At 45.7% G+C, this 21,905-nt stretch overlaps 1 protein-coding gene across 13 annotated transcripts in view; it reads left to right on the top strand.

Annotated features, from left to right (window-relative positions):
* Positions 1-21,905, top strand: part of PPFIBP1 (PPFIA binding protein 1) — a 44,984-nt gene that overhangs the window by 1,973 nt on the left and 21,106 nt on the right. For 5 of the 13 annotated variants that reach the window (XM_061564193.1, XM_061564194.1, XM_061564198.1 and 2 more), the window contains exons 2-12: positions 7,545-7,661; positions 8,324-8,550; positions 14,762-14,851; positions 15,095-15,208; positions 15,664-15,795; positions 16,251-16,343; positions 16,705-16,797; positions 17,495-17,606; positions 19,732-19,764; positions 20,927-20,988; positions 21,684-21,768. In XM_061564193.1, coding sequence (XP_061420177.1) covers positions 7,601-7,661; positions 8,324-8,550; positions 14,762-14,851; positions 15,095-15,208; positions 15,664-15,795; positions 16,251-16,343; positions 16,705-16,797; positions 17,495-17,606; positions 19,732-19,764; positions 20,927-20,988; positions 21,684-21,768 — 1,102 coding nt within the window. In that variant the 5' untranslated portion in view covers positions 7,545-7,600. Of the gene's footprint in view, positions 1-7,544; positions 7,662-8,323; positions 8,551-11,029; positions 11,256-14,761; positions 14,852-15,094; positions 15,209-15,663; positions 15,796-16,250; positions 16,344-16,704; positions 16,798-17,494; positions 17,607-19,731; positions 19,765-20,926; positions 20,989-21,683; positions 21,769-21,905 lie in introns of those variants that run through there. The other 8 variants (XM_061564197.1, XM_061564203.1, XM_061564205.1 and 5 more) reach the window with 5 other exon arrangements.

Below are 21,905 nucleotides of genomic sequence, written 5' to 3'. Positions count from 1 at the left end.
CATGACTACTTTCTTTATGCCCATTAGCTCTTGCCAGTCTCCGGCTACCCAGTCGTCTTCCTGGCTGCCCGCCTTAGAAGGTCTCTGCCCATATCTCTCCCTGCCTCTCCCCCCACCTGCTCTCCCGGACAGCATCCTGCCCCATGGCAGTACACACCGGACACCTAATAAGGGAAACACACACGTGACTGTATAACACAAAGCTATCCTGCGGCATGAACCCAGTGGCTATAGACTAATTCCTTGTGCGCCTTAATGACTTGATAATAATGTGTGTGCCATTATATGCGCGTTTCGACAGCGCCTTATTGTCTGTGTGTCACGGAGAGCAACACATGTAAGTTTTACAGAACAGTTTCACAACACGTGGAGTTGTGGCCACTCAACACGTGCCAATATTGTGAGGCTACTCGCTCAGCGGTATGCTGTCGCACGCAGCTTGTTGTTTTGAAGTAGTTTCACCAGTGTTCGAGTTTTCATTTTTCTTAGTTCATATTTTAGGTTACAGGTACCTTGGAATCCCATCACGACGTGTAGACATATTTCCTCGGGAGTGTCTGATTATGACAGCAACTGACAAGGAGTGTCTCCGGAAAAATAGATTTGTAATGAATCATAAAAGCCGAATGGGCACGTTCCCTTGTGGCAAGCATACACAAAGCGAGTCTTGGCAATCAAGCAAACTACCAAGCGACTATTGGTGAATGGGTGGTATTGGTAAAGCAGGCCTGGTAAATACTCTGATAAAAATCAGACGCACATAACACGCTGGTTCATACGGATTTTTGGCAATCACCATGCAAGTACTTGGCACTGGCACGGAGCGCCCTAAGTGCGAAACACGGGAGGCAGTGCGTTCAACATTTAACGGTTTTGTAAATATTTGAAGGTGTGTTACTGCCCATTATACATAAGCACAAGCACATTAACCCGTTTATTAGTTTTATACACGTATTATAATGACATTGATGACACGTGGACATTTGTGATTGCATGTAAACTTGTTGACATTGTTGCAAACCTGTTTTCTGATCACGCTCGTCTCACGTTCCTCAACTTCAGCCGTTGTGACCCCTCATGGTAGAGCTTTCCATGATTACCAACTTTCAGGTACATGAAGTGCACGTTAGCTTACTTTTCATGCCAATAGAAAAGGTCGTCATGAAAACATGGATCGCGATTGTCCAAAATAATGAGAACTGCTGGAGTTAAGATACACTGTTCGAGTTAGCAATATCACACTGGCATGACACACACAGATACCATGAGTAATACTATCGTAACAAAATTCCAATGTTTTAATGACTCGGGCATTGCACAGCCGGCATAGTGATTGGCATTGAATACTGTAGGATGTAAGAGGGGAGTGAAGCATTCTGTTTACCCAGTGTTGACGTGGAATTAATTGGCATAGCCCGGGAGAATATATTTGAAATCCTACAGGTAACTTGGGATTTATATGGAAGGCTGGAAGGTGATTACATGTTGACATTTCATCGTGACAGATTGGCAATACATTTGTGTGAATGTTTTCCGTTATAAATATATATTTGTCGTGTGTACGTTCATGTGACGTAAATTTAACTGATTTGCATTTTTTGCGAGTGAATTCATCGTAATTATCATTTTAATTGCCCTAATCAACTCACAATTGCATGAAATCGACACCAATGATGGGCCCCATCTGTCTGATATTTGTTTCTCGAGTGTTTTCCCTCAAGGTCACTCTGAAGACAAAAGTAATTTAGTCAAATCCGTTTTAGCCAAGTCTTTACATCCCTCCGTGGTCAGAGCTTAATCCTTTCTCCCTCTGGTCTGTTGACAAACGTGTTGCTTTGGGATCTTCGTGTCCAGAGCAGTCGCTCCAATTGACTCGCTGTGCTTAGTTATTCCCCAAGTGGCATCGTCTTTTCCTTTGTCAGAGCGCCGAATCGTAGATATGTGTGCCACCCAGGTGGTATAATTTGCATCAATGATCATTTTTCACAAGTTCATTGGAAATCAACAAATCACGATGGGCTATACCCAAACAAACACATGTTGACCCCACAGTTAACCTAGTATTGGAAAACAGACTCGTGTTGTTGAGGTTGCGTGTCAAACTTTGACAGCCGAAACTTTTATTTTCCCTCGAGGCGCTGATCATTTGGCATTTGTGAGCCGTTTAGAATTCTCAAGAATTGAAAGCATGCGTTTCACTTTTTTTCCTCCCTGTAATCATTTACCTGTTGTCGTTTTTTTCCCTTTAAGACCGTGCTGTTCTTCATATGTAGTTTAGCAAAACGCCTTCGAATAATTTAAACTGGATATAAATGCCGTTGGCCAAATCACCCAGATCACGGATGCTGAGCTGGGTAGAGGCCGACAAGTGGACTTTGTGAAAAAAAGCTTCGTAGCTCATCGGATTTCTCCAGGATAAATAAAGATAATGATTCTGATAGTACTCGGATGTACGATCACGTGCATGATACGTGTTACAGACTGCTTGGTGAACAGCAGAATGCAGTGGAATCAAATCCATTGTTGAACTGTATTTTGCTCCAACGCCTGACCACCGTGCAGGAGGAGTACGGCGGAATAACCCCACATCCAGCACTGGATTAACAATCGTGCGGCACCTGCGCATGTATGTCTTTCCTGTGTTGTTATCTTAACCAGAATGCGTTGTAGTAATTGGAACTGGCTGCAAGTGACAGGCACGGATGCTGCTCTTTCCACGCATTACTGTACTTGTTTATACCCGCTATTATGGCAGGCGGCAGCAGTGTGTGCGTGCTGTGTTTTTCCACCTGCTCTGTCAGGCCCGCGCCATGAATGGTTAATGGGACGTTTGTTTGCATAGTGCTTTCTGACCCTAGTCTAGCTTAGCCCCTGAGCAGTGTTTGCGTGGTCTAACTTTGACTGAGGATTTATCGAAGTCGTTACGTGTACGCATTGGTAAGCCTAATGTACACGTACCGTAGTGCTATTTTTCATATTGAGCAATTATTAAGAGTGCTGTTTACTGCCTTGTTGTTGTAAATATTTCCCCTTAAAAATTCCACATGCAGTTACCATTGTTCTGCAATGAAATTTAGAGTCGTTCTTCATTTGATCGGTTGGCAGTTTGGTTTCTAGATAATAGAGGCAAATTTTGTTGTTGGGCAAGGTTGCATTGTAGTTAAATGTATAGATCCTCGGTGGTCCTGGCAGTTTATCTCAAAGGTAGCTGTGATTCATTATACCCACACTGTTACGTGCTTAACACATGCTTTGCCATCTTTACAGAAGCAATGTCTTTTCTGTTTCATTGTGCCGCCCGTTCCTTAGTTCCTTAACGGGTGCTCTTTGGGCCGGAAAAAGCCATACATTAAGCAGAAAGTACATTTATATCTGTGCGTTTCTTGTATGTGCCGGAAAGAGGTGAGTTATCGGATGACCTGAACCGCGATCTGTTTATGAACTGTTCTTTTGTAAGTGCTAACTGTAGACTACATCTGTAGACGTGTTTACATTCTTCCGTGAACTGCAGACAGTTGTGGATTAGCTCGGTCTTTGTGGTCCATTTCTCTGCATCTTCCCTCCTGGCATTCAACCAGCAGCACACAATAAAATATTTTTATGTGCTGAATGTACGTGTGAATAATTTAATGAGCGCTGTAATGTGCGATCCCACGCTAATGCTGTATTTATTGATTTTATTAGACACGCCACACCCGTTATCAGTGCGGCCTAGTTAAGATTTAATGCGGGCCATTAATATGTTTGATTACTTCCTTCCTGCTTGCAGGCGTTTTTGGTTCATTCTCGTTTCTGCTTTTTAAAGCGGTCGTCTTGAGACTACTTGGGCAGCAGAAAATATGACACAATATTCAGAAGTTAATTTTTATTTAGTTGTAATGCTTCGTTTCCACTGCAATAATATGTGGACCAATGCTTGCATGCTTACTGGATCAGAAAGCAATGCTTGATGCGTTGATTTCTAATAATAGTAAAACCTATAATATTCAGCCGTTTCACAATCTGCTGTTGGATGACTGCTTCCCCATGCCATGCCAGTTGTGAGGGATCGTTTTACATTACCTAACCACACTGCTTCAAATACACTGACCACTTATCATAGCCATCGCCGGGATTTGAACTTAGTTTGCCAGAATCATCGTGCAGTGTGCTAACCACCGCACCACCACTGCACCATCATAGCGCACCCGTTCTCATAAATATGTATGAGGAACTGATTCACTGCGGTGAAATACGAGGGTAATTTCTCATCCATTTAGCATACCAATTGATACGGACAATTAAGCTCTCTAGACGTCATGCCATGAGGTATCTGTGAAGTTCTTGGTGTGTTACAGCCTCAAGACTGGTGCATGAAAAGTACTGATCAGCAGCAGCAGCAGCAGATGTCATCTCGTTTCGATTGTCTACCCCCTCGAGAGTTATCGTGTTAATTGGCTTTCTCTGGACCATGACGTGTGGCTACACGTGGCTTGCCTTTCGATGCAGTCACATGGAGAAGTGGTTTTAAATCTGACTTTCATACCCACGCAAGAAGGTTTTGTTGGAGTGCACAGAGAGAGGAATCATAAGACCGTAACCCTCTGTGAAGTGTCTCTTCATTGTAAACGGTGATGGGCTACCCGTTCACAGCCTTTCGTCTCTCCGCATCATTTCATGACGGTCATTAGGTAAATAACAACACCTCGATTCATCGATTTTACATTCACGATGCATGCGTAGAATTGTGCGTGTGAGAATGTATTGTTTTCAGTTCTTATACCCTGTATATAATGGGTTCATGTGACTCCTGCTGCCACTAGAAGCCAGTACAGTCACTTTTGCGTTCGACCTTTCTCCTTCTTGTGCCGTGTGACGCATCGGGGCAACGGAGCTTTGCCACCACTTCCGGTCTCTAAACCAACTGAGTTGTGTCATCCCAGGTTATTCATGGAAATACTGTTCGTAGAAATACCATTCGTAGACATACCATTCGCGACACAATTGAAACAAGGGAATTGATTCTTGAATGAAATCGCCACCGCAAATAGTGGCAATTCCTGAACTCGTGAAGAGAGCAATTTGTAATTGGTCCAATGGCAACACGTAATTTAAAACAAATGCTGTATAGCTGATGCAGCATGGGAGCCTTTTATGAATAGTTAATAGTCGCTGTCTATTAAAGCCGTTCTGCTGTTTGTTCTCCTGTTGATGCGGTCCTCTCCTTTGCGGTACAACCTAAAAATGTGTCGACTTTGCTTTAAGAAATATTTATGAACACGCGCAAGGATCGTGTGGGCTGTGAAGGGAAGCCTGTGCCCTAGTTTGTTCTTGGAGTGTGTGTGTGTGTGCGCGTGTTTGGCAAGCAAGTATCTGCACTCAAGGCTTTTTTTTTATTGCAGGATCTGCAATACATTTTTTCATTATCAAAAGCCATCCGAGACATATACTTTCAATCTCTATTCCCAGAGTGGCCAGGAGTTGTCATATTAATGTTGTTCCTTTGTGCCTCTTTTCCACGGGTCTGTCAGTGTGTGGTATGTCGTTATCATGGATGATCTGCATTGTTTTGACAGTGCTGACAAAGCTTAACAAAAAAATTAAAATATATATATCTTTTTAGTAGTATACAAGAACTTATAACATGATGTGACAATAAAATATATAGATTTCATATTTAGTATTTTGTCCAAAAATTAGGTGTACATTCATGAAGAAAAACACTTATTTGTTTTTTTTGTACTGCACAAAGGTTACCTTGCCAGATGCCTGACCGGCAGTGATGACCCTGATACTCTAAGCATTTTGACATTTGGAAATCACCATGAGTCATTCAACCAAACATGTGAACAATGAAAGTGCCCAGGTGCTGGTAGATTTTTTTTCTTTCTTTTGTTGGAATGGTTATTCGCCTCAATTTTCCGTGTTTTCAGCCAGAAGATTTGTGCATGCGAATTCTCTATTAACCTTTTACAAGCTTTCTAAGCTCATAAAATGCCAGAACACTTGCACCTCAAAGTGATGCACATGGAAGGTTTCACTGCAGCTCAGAGATACAAACAGCAGAATACAACCCAGCCTATCGCAAATGTTTGCTTACACTCAAGAAATACTGCCGAGTAGTGACCTTTGTTTATGCGTGGTTGTGGACCACATGAGAAATTCATCATTCTCTCTGTTCTCTGCCAAACCCCGTTAGTTTATTGCTATGTTGTGACATGACCTGAAACCAGGACTCTTTTGTAATTAATAACAGACCTATTCTCCCCCAGTACCGTCCACCTTCTGGTGGTAATTCTATTTCATTGTGTCGTGTTTGGTGCGCGTATAAATAAATAAGTAAAACTGGAGAGACCTTCACCTGCAGGAACTTGGAAACAATTGCGCAAACGTGGAAGGAAATTGAGGTGAAGGTTAACATCTTCCTTTACAACAGGACATTGTCAGGAGCACAAGGTATACCGATTGGCCCGGTGACCAATTCTATATCTGTGGCATAGCGCGCACAAGTGAACTCTACATGGCTGGTTTTGCAATGCGCACGTTTGGTGTTGCTGTGTTGTGTACTCATTGGCAATTTCCACATTTGCACCCCATGCTTCCCTCCTTTGGATAACAAAGCCTTGCCTTCCAGGACCAAATAATCAATGAACAACCTATTGTGCCTTCTGTTGGCCCAGCCTTTCGTGGGGGCCACGTGATTGGTAGGGTGGTTTGGATGGTCAGTTCACGGCGGGTGAAGTTTTTTTCTACTTTGAGTTAATGGTCGGTTGGAGCACGGTTTCCGTCACTCAACGCAAGCGACGTACGTGAGCTAGAGTTTTTGTTTGGCTCGCTGTGTGGCCCTGCGGCTGTTTTATGTCAGTTATTTACATCTCACAAATAATGATAAATAATTGCGTACAATGGACAGGTCCGGAGTGGACTGCAAGTGGGCTGTAAACATGGGATGTCGCCTGATTTTATATTCCGCACGCACCTCACACATGTTAAAGACATCTTTGCTCTGACAACTGGCTCATGAATGGACAGTAGAGAGCCCTTATTTAGCTCCCCCTCTGTTGCATGAAAACTCTTGAGTTCAAAGTTCAATGTGCATTGCTTAAGGGTTGCTCACATAGCTTTCCTTCTGTTTGAGTTTAGACAAGAGCCCGACTTTCTCTTCCTGCTCAACTGCTTCACTCCCATATGCTTGCAGAATGAGGCAAAGTGCCGCAAGTTGCTATTTTTATAGCATATTGCCTTTAATGCTCGGTATGTTATTCTAGTATTTCTGTTTGCCGCGTGAGGGTTTTTAAATAGCTAGCACCAAAAAATAGGAAATCAGACGCTGTTAGAGCAAAACAAGCTCATGCTTGTCTCGGCAAACAAGCCTGAAGAATACTTGTCTGCTGACACATTCGGCGTGACACGTTTTTACCTTGGCATTTTCCTATTCGCATGTTTGCTTACGTTTATTATTCAAATAATAGTCACAAATAATGTAGTATGCTAAGTATAAATTAAACATGTCTGTGCGTCTCTGTTCCTCCCTCTGCCCCTCCCCTTGCTTTGCTTTGCTGCAGAGGAGAGGGAGTTTTGGTGGCTGTCCGTGCTGCAGTAACGGAACACTAACGCCAACATGTCAGATGCCAGTGAGATGCTGGCTGCTGCCCTTGAACAGATGGATGGCATCATCGCAGGTACCTCCCTCCCTGCCTGCCATCGGTTCATCGTGTCTGCGGGAGTCAGTGGTGTGCGCCCAGCTTCTCGTACGTTCATATCTGTAGAAGGTTTTTGTTTAATCATGAATAGGCATCTGAAGACAGGCACGGGTCCGCTTAACACATGAACACACATTGCAGTTGCAGGATGCGCACGTGTGGATTTCTCTCGCACTCAAAGACAGTCTTGGGTGGGGCGGGGGTGGAAGTGGGTTTACGCATTGCGCTGTGCACTTGCCAACCTCATTTCGATTCCCGGCCATGGCGATTGCCAGTAATGAGTGAGATCTGAACCGGTCCTGGGCACCCCCTTCACCAACCTGCACTAACCAGCGTGGTGAAGTGTGGTCAAACGTCTCCCATAGCCGAAAGGCATGAAAAGGCTTTTGGACAACTGTGGATTGTTAAGGGCTATACATGCATATACCAAGACAGTCTGAGATAACTGCAGTCCTGTTCAGCCGCTGTCAGTATTGTTGTCGAATCACCACAGGTGTGCGCAAGATAACCAACCGTACTGGTGGCATCCCTCGTACAGATGTAAACGAGCGCCGGATGCTGTCGTAAAGGATTTACGATGTTTGCTCGCTCGCCCATTCACCCACCTACCCGCTCGCCCGCCCGTCACCGTGTTCACGCAGGCTCGAAGGGCATGGAGTACGGCAATGGGCTTTTCGATTGCCAGTCTCCCGTGTCTCCGTACGGCGGCACCATGAGCTCGCTGGGCGGCCTGCGCGTGCTGCAGCTGGTGGAGGAGCTGCGTGGAGCACTGGACACGGTGGGAGGAGAAGAGGACAGGGAGACACTGAGGTCGCAGATACCGGACTCAACCGTCGACGCCCTCGCGGACTGGTTGCACTGCGGCATGGTGAGGACTTCCTCCGCAAAGGGCAATCGCAAACTGCCTGATGCAATATAATGAACATTTCAACTTGGAATGTGCACTGTTATCGCTCGCTCTGGTAGAGACTGTATGTACTGTCAAGTGAATTCTGCCCAAGCTGTCTCCATCGCTCATAGCAGCATAGTTTCATGATTGTCATTATCAGCCATGATCTATCCACTGCTGGACGAAGGCATCCAAAGCATGTTGCCATCTCTCACGTCACGATTCAACAGTGTGTTTAGCTTCTGCACACGAGCAGAATTCGTTGATCCACATCTGCACCTGACGTTCTCTCCGGCGCCTGTCACGCCGTCGATCGTCTTCGACCACCGGCTTACATTTCTTCTTGCAACGTGCCCTGCCCAAGCCCACTTCACCTTTCTTTACAGTCAGTGAGATGTCTCTTAACGCATGTATGTTTTGTAAGCCACGTGTTCCTCTTCCCGTCTCTCACTGTTATTCCATGAGCCGCTTCGTGCTTCTTATAATCACAACTCACGGCGTGCTCAGGAGCCAGCAGCTGGCGGTTTATGGTTTTGTATAACGAACGTAACATTTTGACATTTGTGGTTTTTACACCGTGTGATTTTTAGCTTTGGGGAAAAGTCGTTGGTAAAGGGGGCTCATTGTCCTAGGACTTGAAAGGAGTAGGATTGGAGTTTTAAAATTCATAAAAGGGTTGATAACATCAGCAGAGCAAGGCTTTTCACTGTGTTCATGAAAAAAAAGTTGGCACAAATTCATGGGTTTCTCTTTTGAGTAGTGGGAGCCGGAGAGATGCATGAAAGAAATAACAGAGAGTTGTTTATGTTAAACAAGATGTGACAGTCAGGAGAATATGTAGATACATTACTGGAGGCCATGAGTCGTGGGTGAAGGTCTCCGCAATGACTATTTATTTTAACCTTCTCAGAAGTTGCCTTTAGACGGGCTGCGCGCGAGTGCATTAGAGTTGATTTTTAACCAGTGAGGTACATGTGGCATCTTCATTTTCCGTGACGTTTACAAGCGACGTCATTGAGAATTGAGAACGAGATGCTGTATAATGTCAAACAAACGTGATGTTTGTCGTGCCTAATCTTGAGCCGCATTTCCATTTCTTCAATATTTCAGTCCATTACCATTAGGGGTGGCGACAACAGTAACAGTTCTGTCATAAGTGCAGGTGAAGCAATTTCGTTAGTTACAGTACAATATTTTTTTAAATTCATAAATGGTTGAGTTTAATGGGTTCATGTGACCCTCCACAGCCACTATTAGATGCTAAATTCACCACTGTGTGAAAAAAATATATATATTCTCAAATCGAATTGCGACACTGATTCGTGACAATGCATAGAATTGCCGTGAGGATAAATAATTGCACCTCGAGTAATAAATACAGGCCCGTTGTCCGTTTTAGGTCCCACTTGTCACAACATTTTGACCATCACTCGCACGTTTCCCAGAATTATGCACTCCAGCGCGCCTGCTAAACTCGTGCTGCTCCATTTATCTGCCGTGGAGGCAGCAGGCAGCTGAGCACAGCGGTGCCGTTTTAGTTTTTTTTTTTGTTTTTGGCAAGGTCAGCATGCTGTCAAAGTTGTTTTCACAATACCAGAGCTAAGCTTTTTGCATCCCCTGATCTGATGCCGAGCGAAGTAAATTAGATTTTTTCCTTGCGGCTCGGCTGCCTGTTTTCCATGAAGAAACTATAATTGGAAGGGCCAGAGCCACAGGTATGGTTTCCCAATTTAATATTGGGAGAATACATATACTGGCCTTGTCAGGGAAGTCTGTACAATGAGGCAATTTTCACAAATACTCCAAGCACCCTGACTGTGATGAGGGTAGTTGCCTTGGGCAGCAATCCAATCTGCTGCGCTCTTGGTGTGTGTGGGAGGTTGTGTGCGAACGCATACAGGGAATGTATGCTGTGGTGTTTAGCCTACCAGTTTTAAGAGAACATGTGAGAGACAATAAGACAGTGTTGTATGAGTGTGGGATAAATATTCCCAGCAGTTGGCCCAGATTCAATGCTTCTAAACTGAGCCTTTCATTAGTGAACACCCGGTTACAAGGAAAGTTGTCTTAAAAATGGCACGAACAGAATAAGTTTGCTTTGCAGAATTACTCCGTTGAGCGTGCTGATTAAGAGGTATGGAATTTTTTTTTGACAAAATTTTTCCTTCCTCGATAATTAAGTCAATATGTTACATTACTGTTGTCGGGCACTGCGTAAAATACCAGCAAAGCAGCTCACAACCCTTTAGCGAGGAAAACACCCGCGCCCCAACGCTTGACTCCGTGCTATAAACGCTTTGGTGGGGAGGGGAGAGGAAGAGGAATCGAGTTTCACGGCCATGCGGTGGGTGGGTGGTGGGGGGCGGGGGTGCACGGCCAGGGGGTGCGAAGACGCACGCCTGCAGGTCGCCGCTCTTCCGTCAGGCTCAGATTGAGTTACGCACCTCTGGCGGAGGGCCCCCGCAGAGCGCTGCCCGCGTCGCACACGGAGCACGGAGGGCCGGCGCTCTCCACCGACTCGCCACGAAATTATCCGCCGAGTCTGGGGTCCGGCGGCGTCCTCCGCTACCACCCCCCTCCCCCGTCCCCGTGACCCCTGCCCAGTGACCCACCAACGTGTGCTTGGGGGCATGGCCGAGTGGCCTCAGGCGGAACCGTACCGACGGATAACCTGGCTGAAAAGGGTAAGGCCGCTGGGAGTGCGACGAAAGGGGGGAGGGCGCTCTTCGGAAAGCAGATTTGTGGGTGCTTGCTCGTGGTTGGCATTTGTGTTGTGGGTAGGCGTCGTTATTCTAGAGGCATCCTACGGACACATGGGTTTTATTATGGCCTGCTTTTTCATGAGAAATTTTGAATTTTCTCAGTAAAATAAACCCATTGGCATGGTCACTGTCTAATGTTTATTGTTCTTTCCTGCCAGTGATGGGAAAATCAAAACTCTGTTGTTATTTTTTTATTGTCATGTCACTTATTGTATCATTTCATTAAAGCAGAAAGTTAGTACCTTGTGTTTTTGTTGTTTACATTTAAAGGGCTTTCCTCAGGTGTCATGAAGTACCTGTGGAAGCATTGCACTGGATCTTTAGTTTCTGATTCAGGCATAAGCTAAATGTTCTGCTTTTACATTGGTGTTGTTATCTTTTTATGAAGACGTGCTAAAGAGATAATGATTTGGCAAATGGCAGTAAGCAATCTCGATTTGTTCTTTGCAAAAAGTAAGACTACTAATGTTTAGGACTATGAAATTGTATATTTCAGTTTCCCATAAACGGTATTTATGTATTATTTTGGTTCACTAACCTGGAAGTCAGCACTGGACGTTTGTTTAGGTCTACGATGATGCGTTTTCTGGTTGTACTGCGTCCTGTTCGGCATGATGTCCGACGTTTCACTGCACGTGCTCGGAGCTTTCCCAGTTGAACTGAATACAATTCCGTCGAATGCAGTTAAATTGCATCCAGGCAATGAATCGCACAGCACAACCCCAGACGCCTACTCGGTGGTACTGATAGAAACTTCGTGTGGTTGTTTGGCATCTGAGCAGCTTCGAAGAGCAACTGATTGTACGTTTGATTTGTTTGCTGAACGGAGGAAAAAAAACCCCTCCAAAACTTTTAACCGTCTCGCTTTTCAATATTTAGACGCCGTTTCAAACATCGTGCTTGCAAACCTCAGCCCTCGCTCCTGGGCTCACACATGCCAAACATTCCAGCCAGGCAGCAAATGAGATGGACTGTTAAAGATTTTTTTTTAGTCTGAACTCGTTACAACCCCCCTTATTTTCGGCAGCTCATTCCTTTTGCGTAGCCCTGGGGAGTTGGAGCAGGGTTGGAGGGCTCGCATTGGGCACGAAAGTTTTAACAAGCCCAGGCAAATTTCCCATCGTGTACTCGCTCGTGATTTTATTTTCAGGGCTGGAGGTTTCAGCGCAGTGTAAATATAACTTGAAGACTAGTCGTTGGAGTTATTGTATACTCATTCTTTAGTTGTATATATACCTATCAAGTTGTTTGGAACGAACAAACTAATTTTAATTCATGCATGCTTGGGTCATCACGTTCAATTATGTGGTAATGGTAAACTTTGTTATAATTGCCTGTACATATAATTACTTCACCAGCAATAATATCCTTCCTGATAACCAGCCATATAAATTACACTTGATTATTAACATCACTAGCCTTTTGGCCGTCCAAGGACGGCTGTGTTGCAGTAAATCTGAAACTTGCAAGCGAAAAGCAGACCGCGACGTGATAATCGTTGCATCAATGCGTGTGCAGTTTGTAAGGGCACGGTGACACAGACTTATTTAATTTAAAGGTTATAATCCCTTGTTCATCACAACGTCCTTTTTACTTCTATGTCTCAACAGCGTTACGGAGATCGCGTGACGTGATGGTTCTGCCTTTGTAGTGAGGGTTGTAAGTTGACGCTAAGGAGGGGGGCGGAGGCGCCTCGCCCCCCCCCCCCCATGTGGAGTGACGTCACCCGCTAATTATTATTAATGAGGGGGGGTCCATGTGGAGGACGTCACCTGTTCATGATTATTAATGAGGGGGGCTGGTTGACGTGGAGTGACGTCACGCACGGGACACACACATATTCTTGGCTTATTATAGTAGTAAATTATCATTTAAATCCATAATAACGATTTACTGTCAAAGTGGGTTTATAACGATGTTTGTACGAATTTGCTATGTAAAATATATGTAGACTTTACGCTAATAATTATACGCTTGTGATAACGGTGTGGACACAACTCTACCAATCAGAAACAATTCAAACGAGACGGTAAAAAGGGACAAAAAATAGTAATATTTGTTTGAATCAAATCACAAACCTCGAATCGTGACAGTTGATTGAGTCGCTGAGTGTGTTAATTTTTAAGTGCGTCGTGGTTGAGATCCAGCATCAGCCTGGGCTGTTATGGCAGTTGAGTTGCTGTAAATTACATGCATTGAGAGTCTAGATAAGTCGAAAGCTACCGAATATCCACATGATTGGCCGTCGTCCCCCCACCCCCATTCATAGAGCTGCATTGTTTACTGAAAAAAATAAACGGTCTCCATTATGTGGCTAGAAATACATACTGATTTGTTTATTAAGCAATTATGAAAAAACAGTGGCTGGAGCTGAGCCTTAATCCGGAATGTGGTTGCCCGTCCCTGAGCCTTGGCTTAGGCTCCATGATAACTACATTGCCAGTGTCCCGTGTTTGGGGGTCATCTGTTTACGGTGTAACCTGAATCGCGGCTTTATTTTGAAGTCCTTTGAAACTCTTTAATTAATTTGCTTTTGTCTTCAGACATTCCATCCCGAGCGTGTTGCGTAGACATTATTTTACTGACCAAATGTTTGACACACACGGCGTGGTGAATAATGGCCAGCTAAATCTCATGACCCACATTTCATGGTGAAGCCTTCATCCAGCAGTGAATTTAGGGTTAGGGCTGTACTTGTGCACGGAAAGATGGACTGCATGTGTACGTGTACATTCTATATATGTGTGTTGCCGTAATCATGATGTATGTAGCCATTTGGTCACATCAATAATGCATTTCTGCCACGTGCAGTGGCATAGGGCATTGCCTCTTTAGTTCATTGGTCATGCAGTGCTCTGTTGTGTTGCACAATAATTTCCCTTCTCTGGGAGGCTCGCGGGGAAAATGAGCGTGGAAAAAAACACTAGCTGCTGATGTACACAACACACTTTACCCTGCATAACCTCTACATTTAAGTTTGCGTGATTATCGGGTAAGCAACATGTGTTGCGTTGTTAAGAACTGAAAGCTGCACACATTCAATTACATGTTATTAACGCTCTCCAACTAAGGCTGAATGCGTTGATGCATTAACTCTTCCCACCCGCCTATCTGTGCCTATCAATGGGGGGGGCACAATGACTCCGCTAACGCTCATGCAATATGAAAGTAACCATAGTATGAAGTTGAAAATGGAACACATCACTCGAATTGTCACCCAAACCTTGCAGACACAACCCAGGTCAAAATTGGACTTTGCAAATGGGAAAATGCATTTTTGCCCTGACAGCTGCTTCCCGTGAACCTCCATACTGATATTTACACACTTTCGAGGACAAAATGCATAATGGAAAGCGTTACGTGTTTTAAGAGCACGTGCTGAGGACGAACACGAAGTCTCTTACTCTCTTTGCTTGTGCGTTGCCTAGACCAATGGCCACTTGCAGTATGGCGGCGTGGAGAGCTACCAGGAGAGGCTGTCTCGTTTGGAAGGAGATAAGGAGTCTCTTGTACTGCAGGTAAGGCTCGTCGTTCTTGCTGCTCATGTATGCGTCACAACGGTGGCCCAGCACGGTTGTTCATTAATCTGCCTCTATTTGGCTTCCAACACTAAACACTTCGTTTGTGTTTTTGTACGGACTTGGCGGTTCACGAGTTCCACTTTCTTTATTCACTTTAACGTCCACTGTTAAACGGGCCCGCGGCACTAAGCGGAGCGGCCTGCCAGACTGGAACCTTTGCGCGTGCATGTGCCCGTGCAGGTGAGTGTCCTGACGGATCAGGTGGAAGTCCAGGGAGAGAAGATCAGGGATCTGGAGGTGTGTCTGGACGAGCACAGGGACAAGCTCAATGCCACCGAGGACATGCTGGAGCAGGTGACGCCACTTTCCACTCGCGTACACTCGCGCTTAGGTTTGCAGCCCTGTTGTCAGTCCACTGCCGTATGATGGCCTCTCCAAGCCTGCGCAGGTTGTGGGAGGTTATTTGACCGCATCTCACTCCCTCACCACGCTGGTCAGTGCGAGTAGTTGAAAGCGCGGAGCTTGGATGTGGGACCATAGAATCAGGATCTTAATTATTCAGCACCGGATTTTGCCGCGCCACAGTCTGATTCTGACAATGTACAGTACCGTTCTCTGCAATGCACACTGTAGCGTAGTGGGGTAGCTATGTCGTGGGCTTTTAAGTCAATGCCTGCCAAATCTCCGTTTGTTTAACCTGCACAGAAGGCACCAAGCAATGTTAGCTTGTGCAACGAATGGCTATTTATACTGACGGAAGCTCGGTATGCGAATAAACACAACAAACATGCACACTTCCGCGTAAGCAGGAGCTGCTAAGCCGCACCTCACTGGAGACCCAGAAGCTGGATCTGATGACCGAGATTTCTTCTCTCAAGATAAAACTCGCCTCTGTGGAGAGGGACAGAAGCGAGTTCATGGATAGGAGCTGTGATGGAGAGGTAAGGCCCCTTTCCCCATGTTCCACTTCATGCTTTCCGACTAATACATGAAAACGTTTCTGCATTAGCTTTTCTTTGTGTCCTTTCCGAGAGGGGTGCATAAAGATGAACCAATACGATTGAAACTTTTGTGTAAAGTTGTGTTGCTATTTAGGATTTACACTTTTGAAAACTGGCCACACCAATCACAGTGTCACCCGAAACTTGGAGACACAAACCAGAGCAAAAGTTATTATTTTTAAATGAGTTTTGCGACCTGTCGGCTTCTGTACTGCCAATTAAATACAAGTAACCGGTTTACTTGCCGACATGTTTGTGGTCACGTGTTCACTCACTACCAGCGGGTGGGGAACCAGCGTGCGTGTGTAAAAAACACTGATTTATTGATCGGCAACACCGATAAATACATCCATTGACAATCAAGACTAAACAGTAACACCTCGTGCTCTCGCCAGGATTTTATGCACGAGATAGCCGAGCTGCGGAGAAGGGTGGTGGAGCTGGAGGGGGAGAAGGTTCACTTTGAAAAGAAACTGAAGAACACCAAGGTGAGGGAAGCCACTGGCCTTTGCGTGACCCCTGTGTGTGGGTCAGAGCTCACAAGGACAATGAGACGCTCGCGTTACAGCCATCCGCTTCTATTTGTGTTCCAGCGAGCAACGCCCTTTCCCCGGTTCTCCTTTGTGTACGCTGATTGGTGTGGAGCAACAACGGTCTTCTTGTGTGACACTTTCAAGCTGGGCTTAAAACATTTCTCTAATTCTTCTCCTGAGTTCCTATGTTCCCTTCCTAATTTTCATTCCACTGCGCAATCTTGCAAGGTGTTTTTTTTTTATCCTTCTGTCTGAGTTCTGTGCCCCTGCTTTCTGTCCCTCTGCGTGCGCCTCTCTGCCATGTGCTCACTGCCAGTCTGCCATGGCCAAGCTGGCCAGCATGAAACTGAAAATCGGACAGGTACAATACGAGCGACAGCATTGGGAGCGAGAGTGCTTGCAAGCCAAGGTTTGTCGCTCAGAGTTCCCTGTGCGTCTTTGTGCATCTGTGTGCATCACTTCGTTGATGCGTGTCGTGTGCATGCCCCCTTGTGTGTGATACATGTGTTTTTTTTATACGTCTGTTGAGAGACTTGACAAGAAAATGTTTTCATCTCAAGTTGAGTTCTCATCGATGTATTTTTATCTCGTATTGGCCACATGTCCGGCAGGATTGCGAGGCTCTATTGCATTTTCTATGTTATTTATAAATCATCGTTGTGTTTATAGCCACTTGTACAAGGGTGGGGAACCTCTCCCTTTACCAAGGGCCAAATAGGACTTCCCGAAACTTTTGTCGGGAAACACATTAACACGTGTAAGGCATTTTCCAAAAAAAATAACATGAAATATGCCTATGGTTCACTTTTGCAGTTGACACAGCATTCTAAAATTATAAATACCATGTCAAAAACATCCCCCCTTCTAGTACTCCATTAGTGTGGCTAAGATACTTGCAGCTTTTGACAAATACAAGTTGCTGTCTGTTTCAAACTAGTAGGCCGTCGTTTTGCTCTGGGCCCTATGAAATGAAGTCGCGGGCCGTGTCTGGCCCGCGGCTTGGAGGTTTCCCCACCCCTGCGCTCGTAGAAGGCAAAGGGTGGTGGCGCCTCGTGTGGCTGGCACTGAGCGCCGTGCGCGCTGTCGGGACCCCCCCCCCTCCGCAGGTGGAGCTGGACGAGCTGCAGGAACTGCTGATGCAGCGTGAGGTGGAGGTGGAGGGACTCAAGGACCAGCTCGTCAACCAGATGACGGAGCAGGCCGAGACCGTTGAGAAAGGTGCTGCCGCCACGCACCGCCACCGTGCCCGCTGAACCGCACCCGATAAACCGCACACGCTTGCGGTTACTCCCGTCGCGTTCGCCAGGCTTGTGGCGATGTCATAGAATACGGATGAAATGTTTAATAATGATGATAATAACTTCATTTATTATAAGAATAGGTTTTACCCTTTCTGGCAATAAAACAGGTGTTAAAATGTTAAAACACCAAACGGACACCTTTTGCAAGTAGTCATGCTTGCATTAGCCACATCTACTTGTGGAGGACATGCAAATAATAAACATGCTCGAGTAATATATTCATTTACTTGGAAACCGATTGGTCAACACCAGATTCCTTTCAAAAGGTTTCTGTTTGGTGTTTTAACATCTTAACACCTCCTGTTTTATTGCCACTGGCAAGAGGTCCCATGATGTAACTTAATTTGTTATTGCGCATCTCTTAGAACACGAAGACTATGGCAATGCGGAGTTTATTATTTTCGATTCGTGTGTACATGTACAGCCCATTATATTTGTGTGTAGTTGTACAGTCCGTTTGTCCACTACCATTACAGAAAGTCACCCCACACCTTGTCACTCATGGAGGTCGTTTGGCCATCGTTCTCCACGCTCGCTAGCCAGGCCAGGTTGGTGAAGGCACGAGCATAAATGTGGAAGCGTAGAAGAAGTTAGGTAAAACAACGGAAATCTTCTTCACTGCCCTCTGCTGCCACAGTGTAGCGTACTGCCTGTAACACCTGTCACGCATGGTGGCCACCAATGCAAGCACTCTCCAGGCTCAACCCTCTTAGCTTCCGAGATGAGATTGGGTGCATTCCAGGTGATTTAGTCCTAGGCTTTGATTGGTATATGTTGTTTATAATCGGTGTATGCAACCTCTGCAGCCACTGGAGGTGTAACATTAACCACAATGTAAATAATTACAAATCCCAGATCACGGCCGTTCATCAAATTGTAAGGGTGGCAAGTCATTACGTGCCGAGCAGTTAGATGCAACGCAAATGTAAATTATACCGCTTTTTAATGTATGTTTTAGAGTGCCATTTGTGTTATTACGGTAAAAAGTACATGCTTGTTTTGGGTAATTGACTTTTCAAAATAAGATATTTATAGGTTTATTTAACTGTCAGACTGGTCTGATTAAAAATAAAACCTTGAAAGGACACGTTACAGCGCTGCAGTAGATGGTTTTGCAACGTCATCGTGACTTGCACGGCCTGGGTGGTGATGGTGGCTTCAGGATGCGCTGTCTCTGTCTGGTGTTACGCATGAAGTGGCCGCTTTGCTTATAACCAAGGGAGGAGGTGGTTGCTGCTGGTGCATTTGCTGCTAGGGGTGCAGAGACACGTCGATTCTTCAGCTCGGTGTTGAAATTCTGAGCTCACGATTCACGCATCGAAGCGCGTCTGAAGAATCGTCGTTTTCATTCAATTCGTATACCTTGTCTGTAAAATGACTCATTTGGAACGGACGTTGCAATCATCGTCGCTCTACTGCAAAAACGCGACAGGACCCTCCTGATAAAGAGTCATGAAACTGGGTGAGGCTATCCTGGATAAATGAGGGTCGTGGTAATAATTCACTACAGTGTTAAAAGAAGGGTCGATGATTGAATCGAATTGTGACCCCGCTTGCCATTCTACACGCGCCGTGTTTGGATGCAGCAAAGAACAATTCTCACCACTTACCGCCCCCTTCACACAGGCAATGTTTCACCCAACATCTTGGTGTTTTACGAGTAAAGTAACAGCGATAGTAATGAAAATGTGTTGATCGGATCAGGTAAAGAAATTCAATATTTGAGGCCTCCTATAATGCGCTTTTATTTAAATATCCTGGTGGCTTCCACCTTAGCTTGTCAGCGCCCGTAGGAATCCGTATTGATCTGTGAAATTAAGAATTTAAAAAACACGACAGATTTGCTGCATCACCAAATAACTTTTGAGCAGTGTGCGATGACTGATACTGGATTTTCCATGTGTTTTATTATTAAGAGGTAATCTACTCTGCTCCGGAGGTTGGCTTTGATGATGTTGTTGGGGTTTTCTGGGGCATGCGGCTTGGTGTTGTGGCTGTTTCATTAATGTTGCCTTGTTATTTTCCTCGTTGCTCGCGGGCAGAGGAGGAATTAAAACGGATGCTGAGAGACAGACGTAAGCTGGCTTTGCTCTACGTTCACTCCCTCCGGATCGCGTGAACAGTTCACCTATATGTTCTTGAATTCTATTTCCACGACTTGTCTTTCGTAAACCACGCGCTCATTAAATTTTTTTCAATGCTCAACATTTGGCACGCTCCGTAAGAATGTTTGGTGTTGAATGATGTTTGACGAAAGGAGTTCTGAAACGCATTTCTAACGTCAGTCCTGCATGGTGTGTGCGTATGCAAGCATATGTTCTCCAGTCCATGCTTTTTTAACAACAGCTGCACCAATAACATCGCGGGGCTTGCGTCTCGTAAACATCTTCAGTGCTGCTCCACCTCCACAGCTTCTCCCGCATCCATTTTGGCCTCTACGTGTCCGCGCTGACAGATGCGTAGCAGCGTCTCCGAGCTTGTGGGCTTTAAATAATCCCATCTCGTTTTTCCGCAGGTTTCCTGCTTTCGAACCCACCACCGCCCCCCCCCCCATCTCACCATTTTGCCTGCAATCAAACATTAACCTTGCTTTGCAGGACCCCTGCACGTGCACCCTTGTGCTCTCACCGCACGGTTCTACCCGTCGTTGCGTTGTCTCAATAACAGTTTGTGCACACGCACTTCCATCAGTGCTGGCCGCTGTGAGCAGGACGCCTCGGTCCGCTGAGCGTTTCCACCGAGTGCAAAGCGCCGGATGTGCTGCTGTCGATCCGGGGATTGTGTTTGCTTTGCCTGCGGTGCAGTGCCCTGACTCGTACGGATTTGTGCTTCTGCCAAACTGTTGTTCTCGCGACATCACAATTCGCTTCGCTCGTGGCAGCGTCCATCGTGGACCACCCCCGGTTTTATCTCACTTTCACAGTGTACGAAAGTTGTAGAGTGGAGGCGAGCAAAATGTATGGGTATCTCGAACACTTGTGAGTGTGTTATTTATTAATACATGCACCACTCAGGGGCACCTACTGATTGGAACGCAGGCCTTTGTGTCGCATTTGCGTCGACATTACCCGATTTCAACTTACTCGTGAGCCGTGATGCATGCAGACTATGAGAGATGAGAACACGTTTAATTTCCCTGTGGTATTGTAATGTATGCCTACTCTGGCTCAGTGTCATGTGTGAGCTATTGGTCTGTAAAATTAACATTCATGCTTTTTCGTTCTTTGGGCTTTACAGATCAAGAAATACACCGGCTAAAGGTGGCGATGGAGTCACTGATGGCTGCCAATGAGGACAAGGTTCGTCTCACGCCAGATGCATCGTTAGCTGAATCTGTGGTCACTTTCATACGAGGTGCAGACAAATTGTGTTTGACTGCACGATGCCAAAGAAACTCACTCCAGCCTAATGCTAAGCTTCAGCTTGGAACTGCAACATTCACCAATCAACTAAAGTAGCGCAGGGTTCAGGTTAGGAGTGACTTGTAAAGTAAAGCAACGAGACGAACAACCTGTGATTACTTTTTATGTCAATATTAAGAGGTTTTGTCTGCTGGCTAATTTATGGCCTTAGATTGATTTAAGAGGAAATCAAGTAAGGCCTCCTTTGACCAAATCAGCTCGCAGGTGCACCCTGTCTCGTTAGCAGGGTTAGGCCTAGTTCGTGCTTCTATGTAACAGGTGTTGTGGGTTGCTGCTGGAGTCTGTTGTAGGTAGCAGAGGGCAGTTTAGTGAAAGCCATTTTTGTACTGTACTATCATCTATGCTCCCTGCCTTCACCGACCCGCAGCCGGGTGAAGCGTCGTCAAATAACCCCCCTGACCCGCACCGCGTGGGGAGGCCCTTATCCAGCAGTGGACAGACAAAAGGGCTGTACGTGTGTGCAGATGAAGCCCTTTTGCGCTGGCAGTGGTGTTCACCTGTCGCGACGGACACGAGCGTGTCCTCACCCATGTGACTTCGTACTCCCCGCCCCCTCTCGTATGCAATTTCAGGACCACATGATAGACGATCTGCGGCAGTCCCTGACGCGCTACAGGAAGGTGCAGGAGATGGTGCTGGCCGCCAAGGGTAAGAAAGGTGGGTGGTCTCCTGCCTCTCGCTGCCTTCTTCTCACCGCCTTCTTCTCACTGCCTTCATGAGGGCTTTATCCCATTGTTTTTTTAAGATTCGTAACTACTTTTTAATTGCCTCCTCTGGATAACGTTATAAAGTAG

The sequence above is a fragment of the Lethenteron reissneri genome, chromosome 33 (genome assembly GCF_015708825.2).
Source record: "Lethenteron reissneri isolate LAM-NWPU_2019-01 chromosome 33, ASM1570882v1, whole genome shotgun sequence".
Taxonomy (NCBI): Eukaryota; Metazoa; Chordata; class Hyperoartia; order Petromyzontiformes; family Petromyzontidae; genus Lethenteron; species Lethenteron reissneri.
This window is presented reverse-complemented; position numbering and strand designations above follow the sequence as displayed.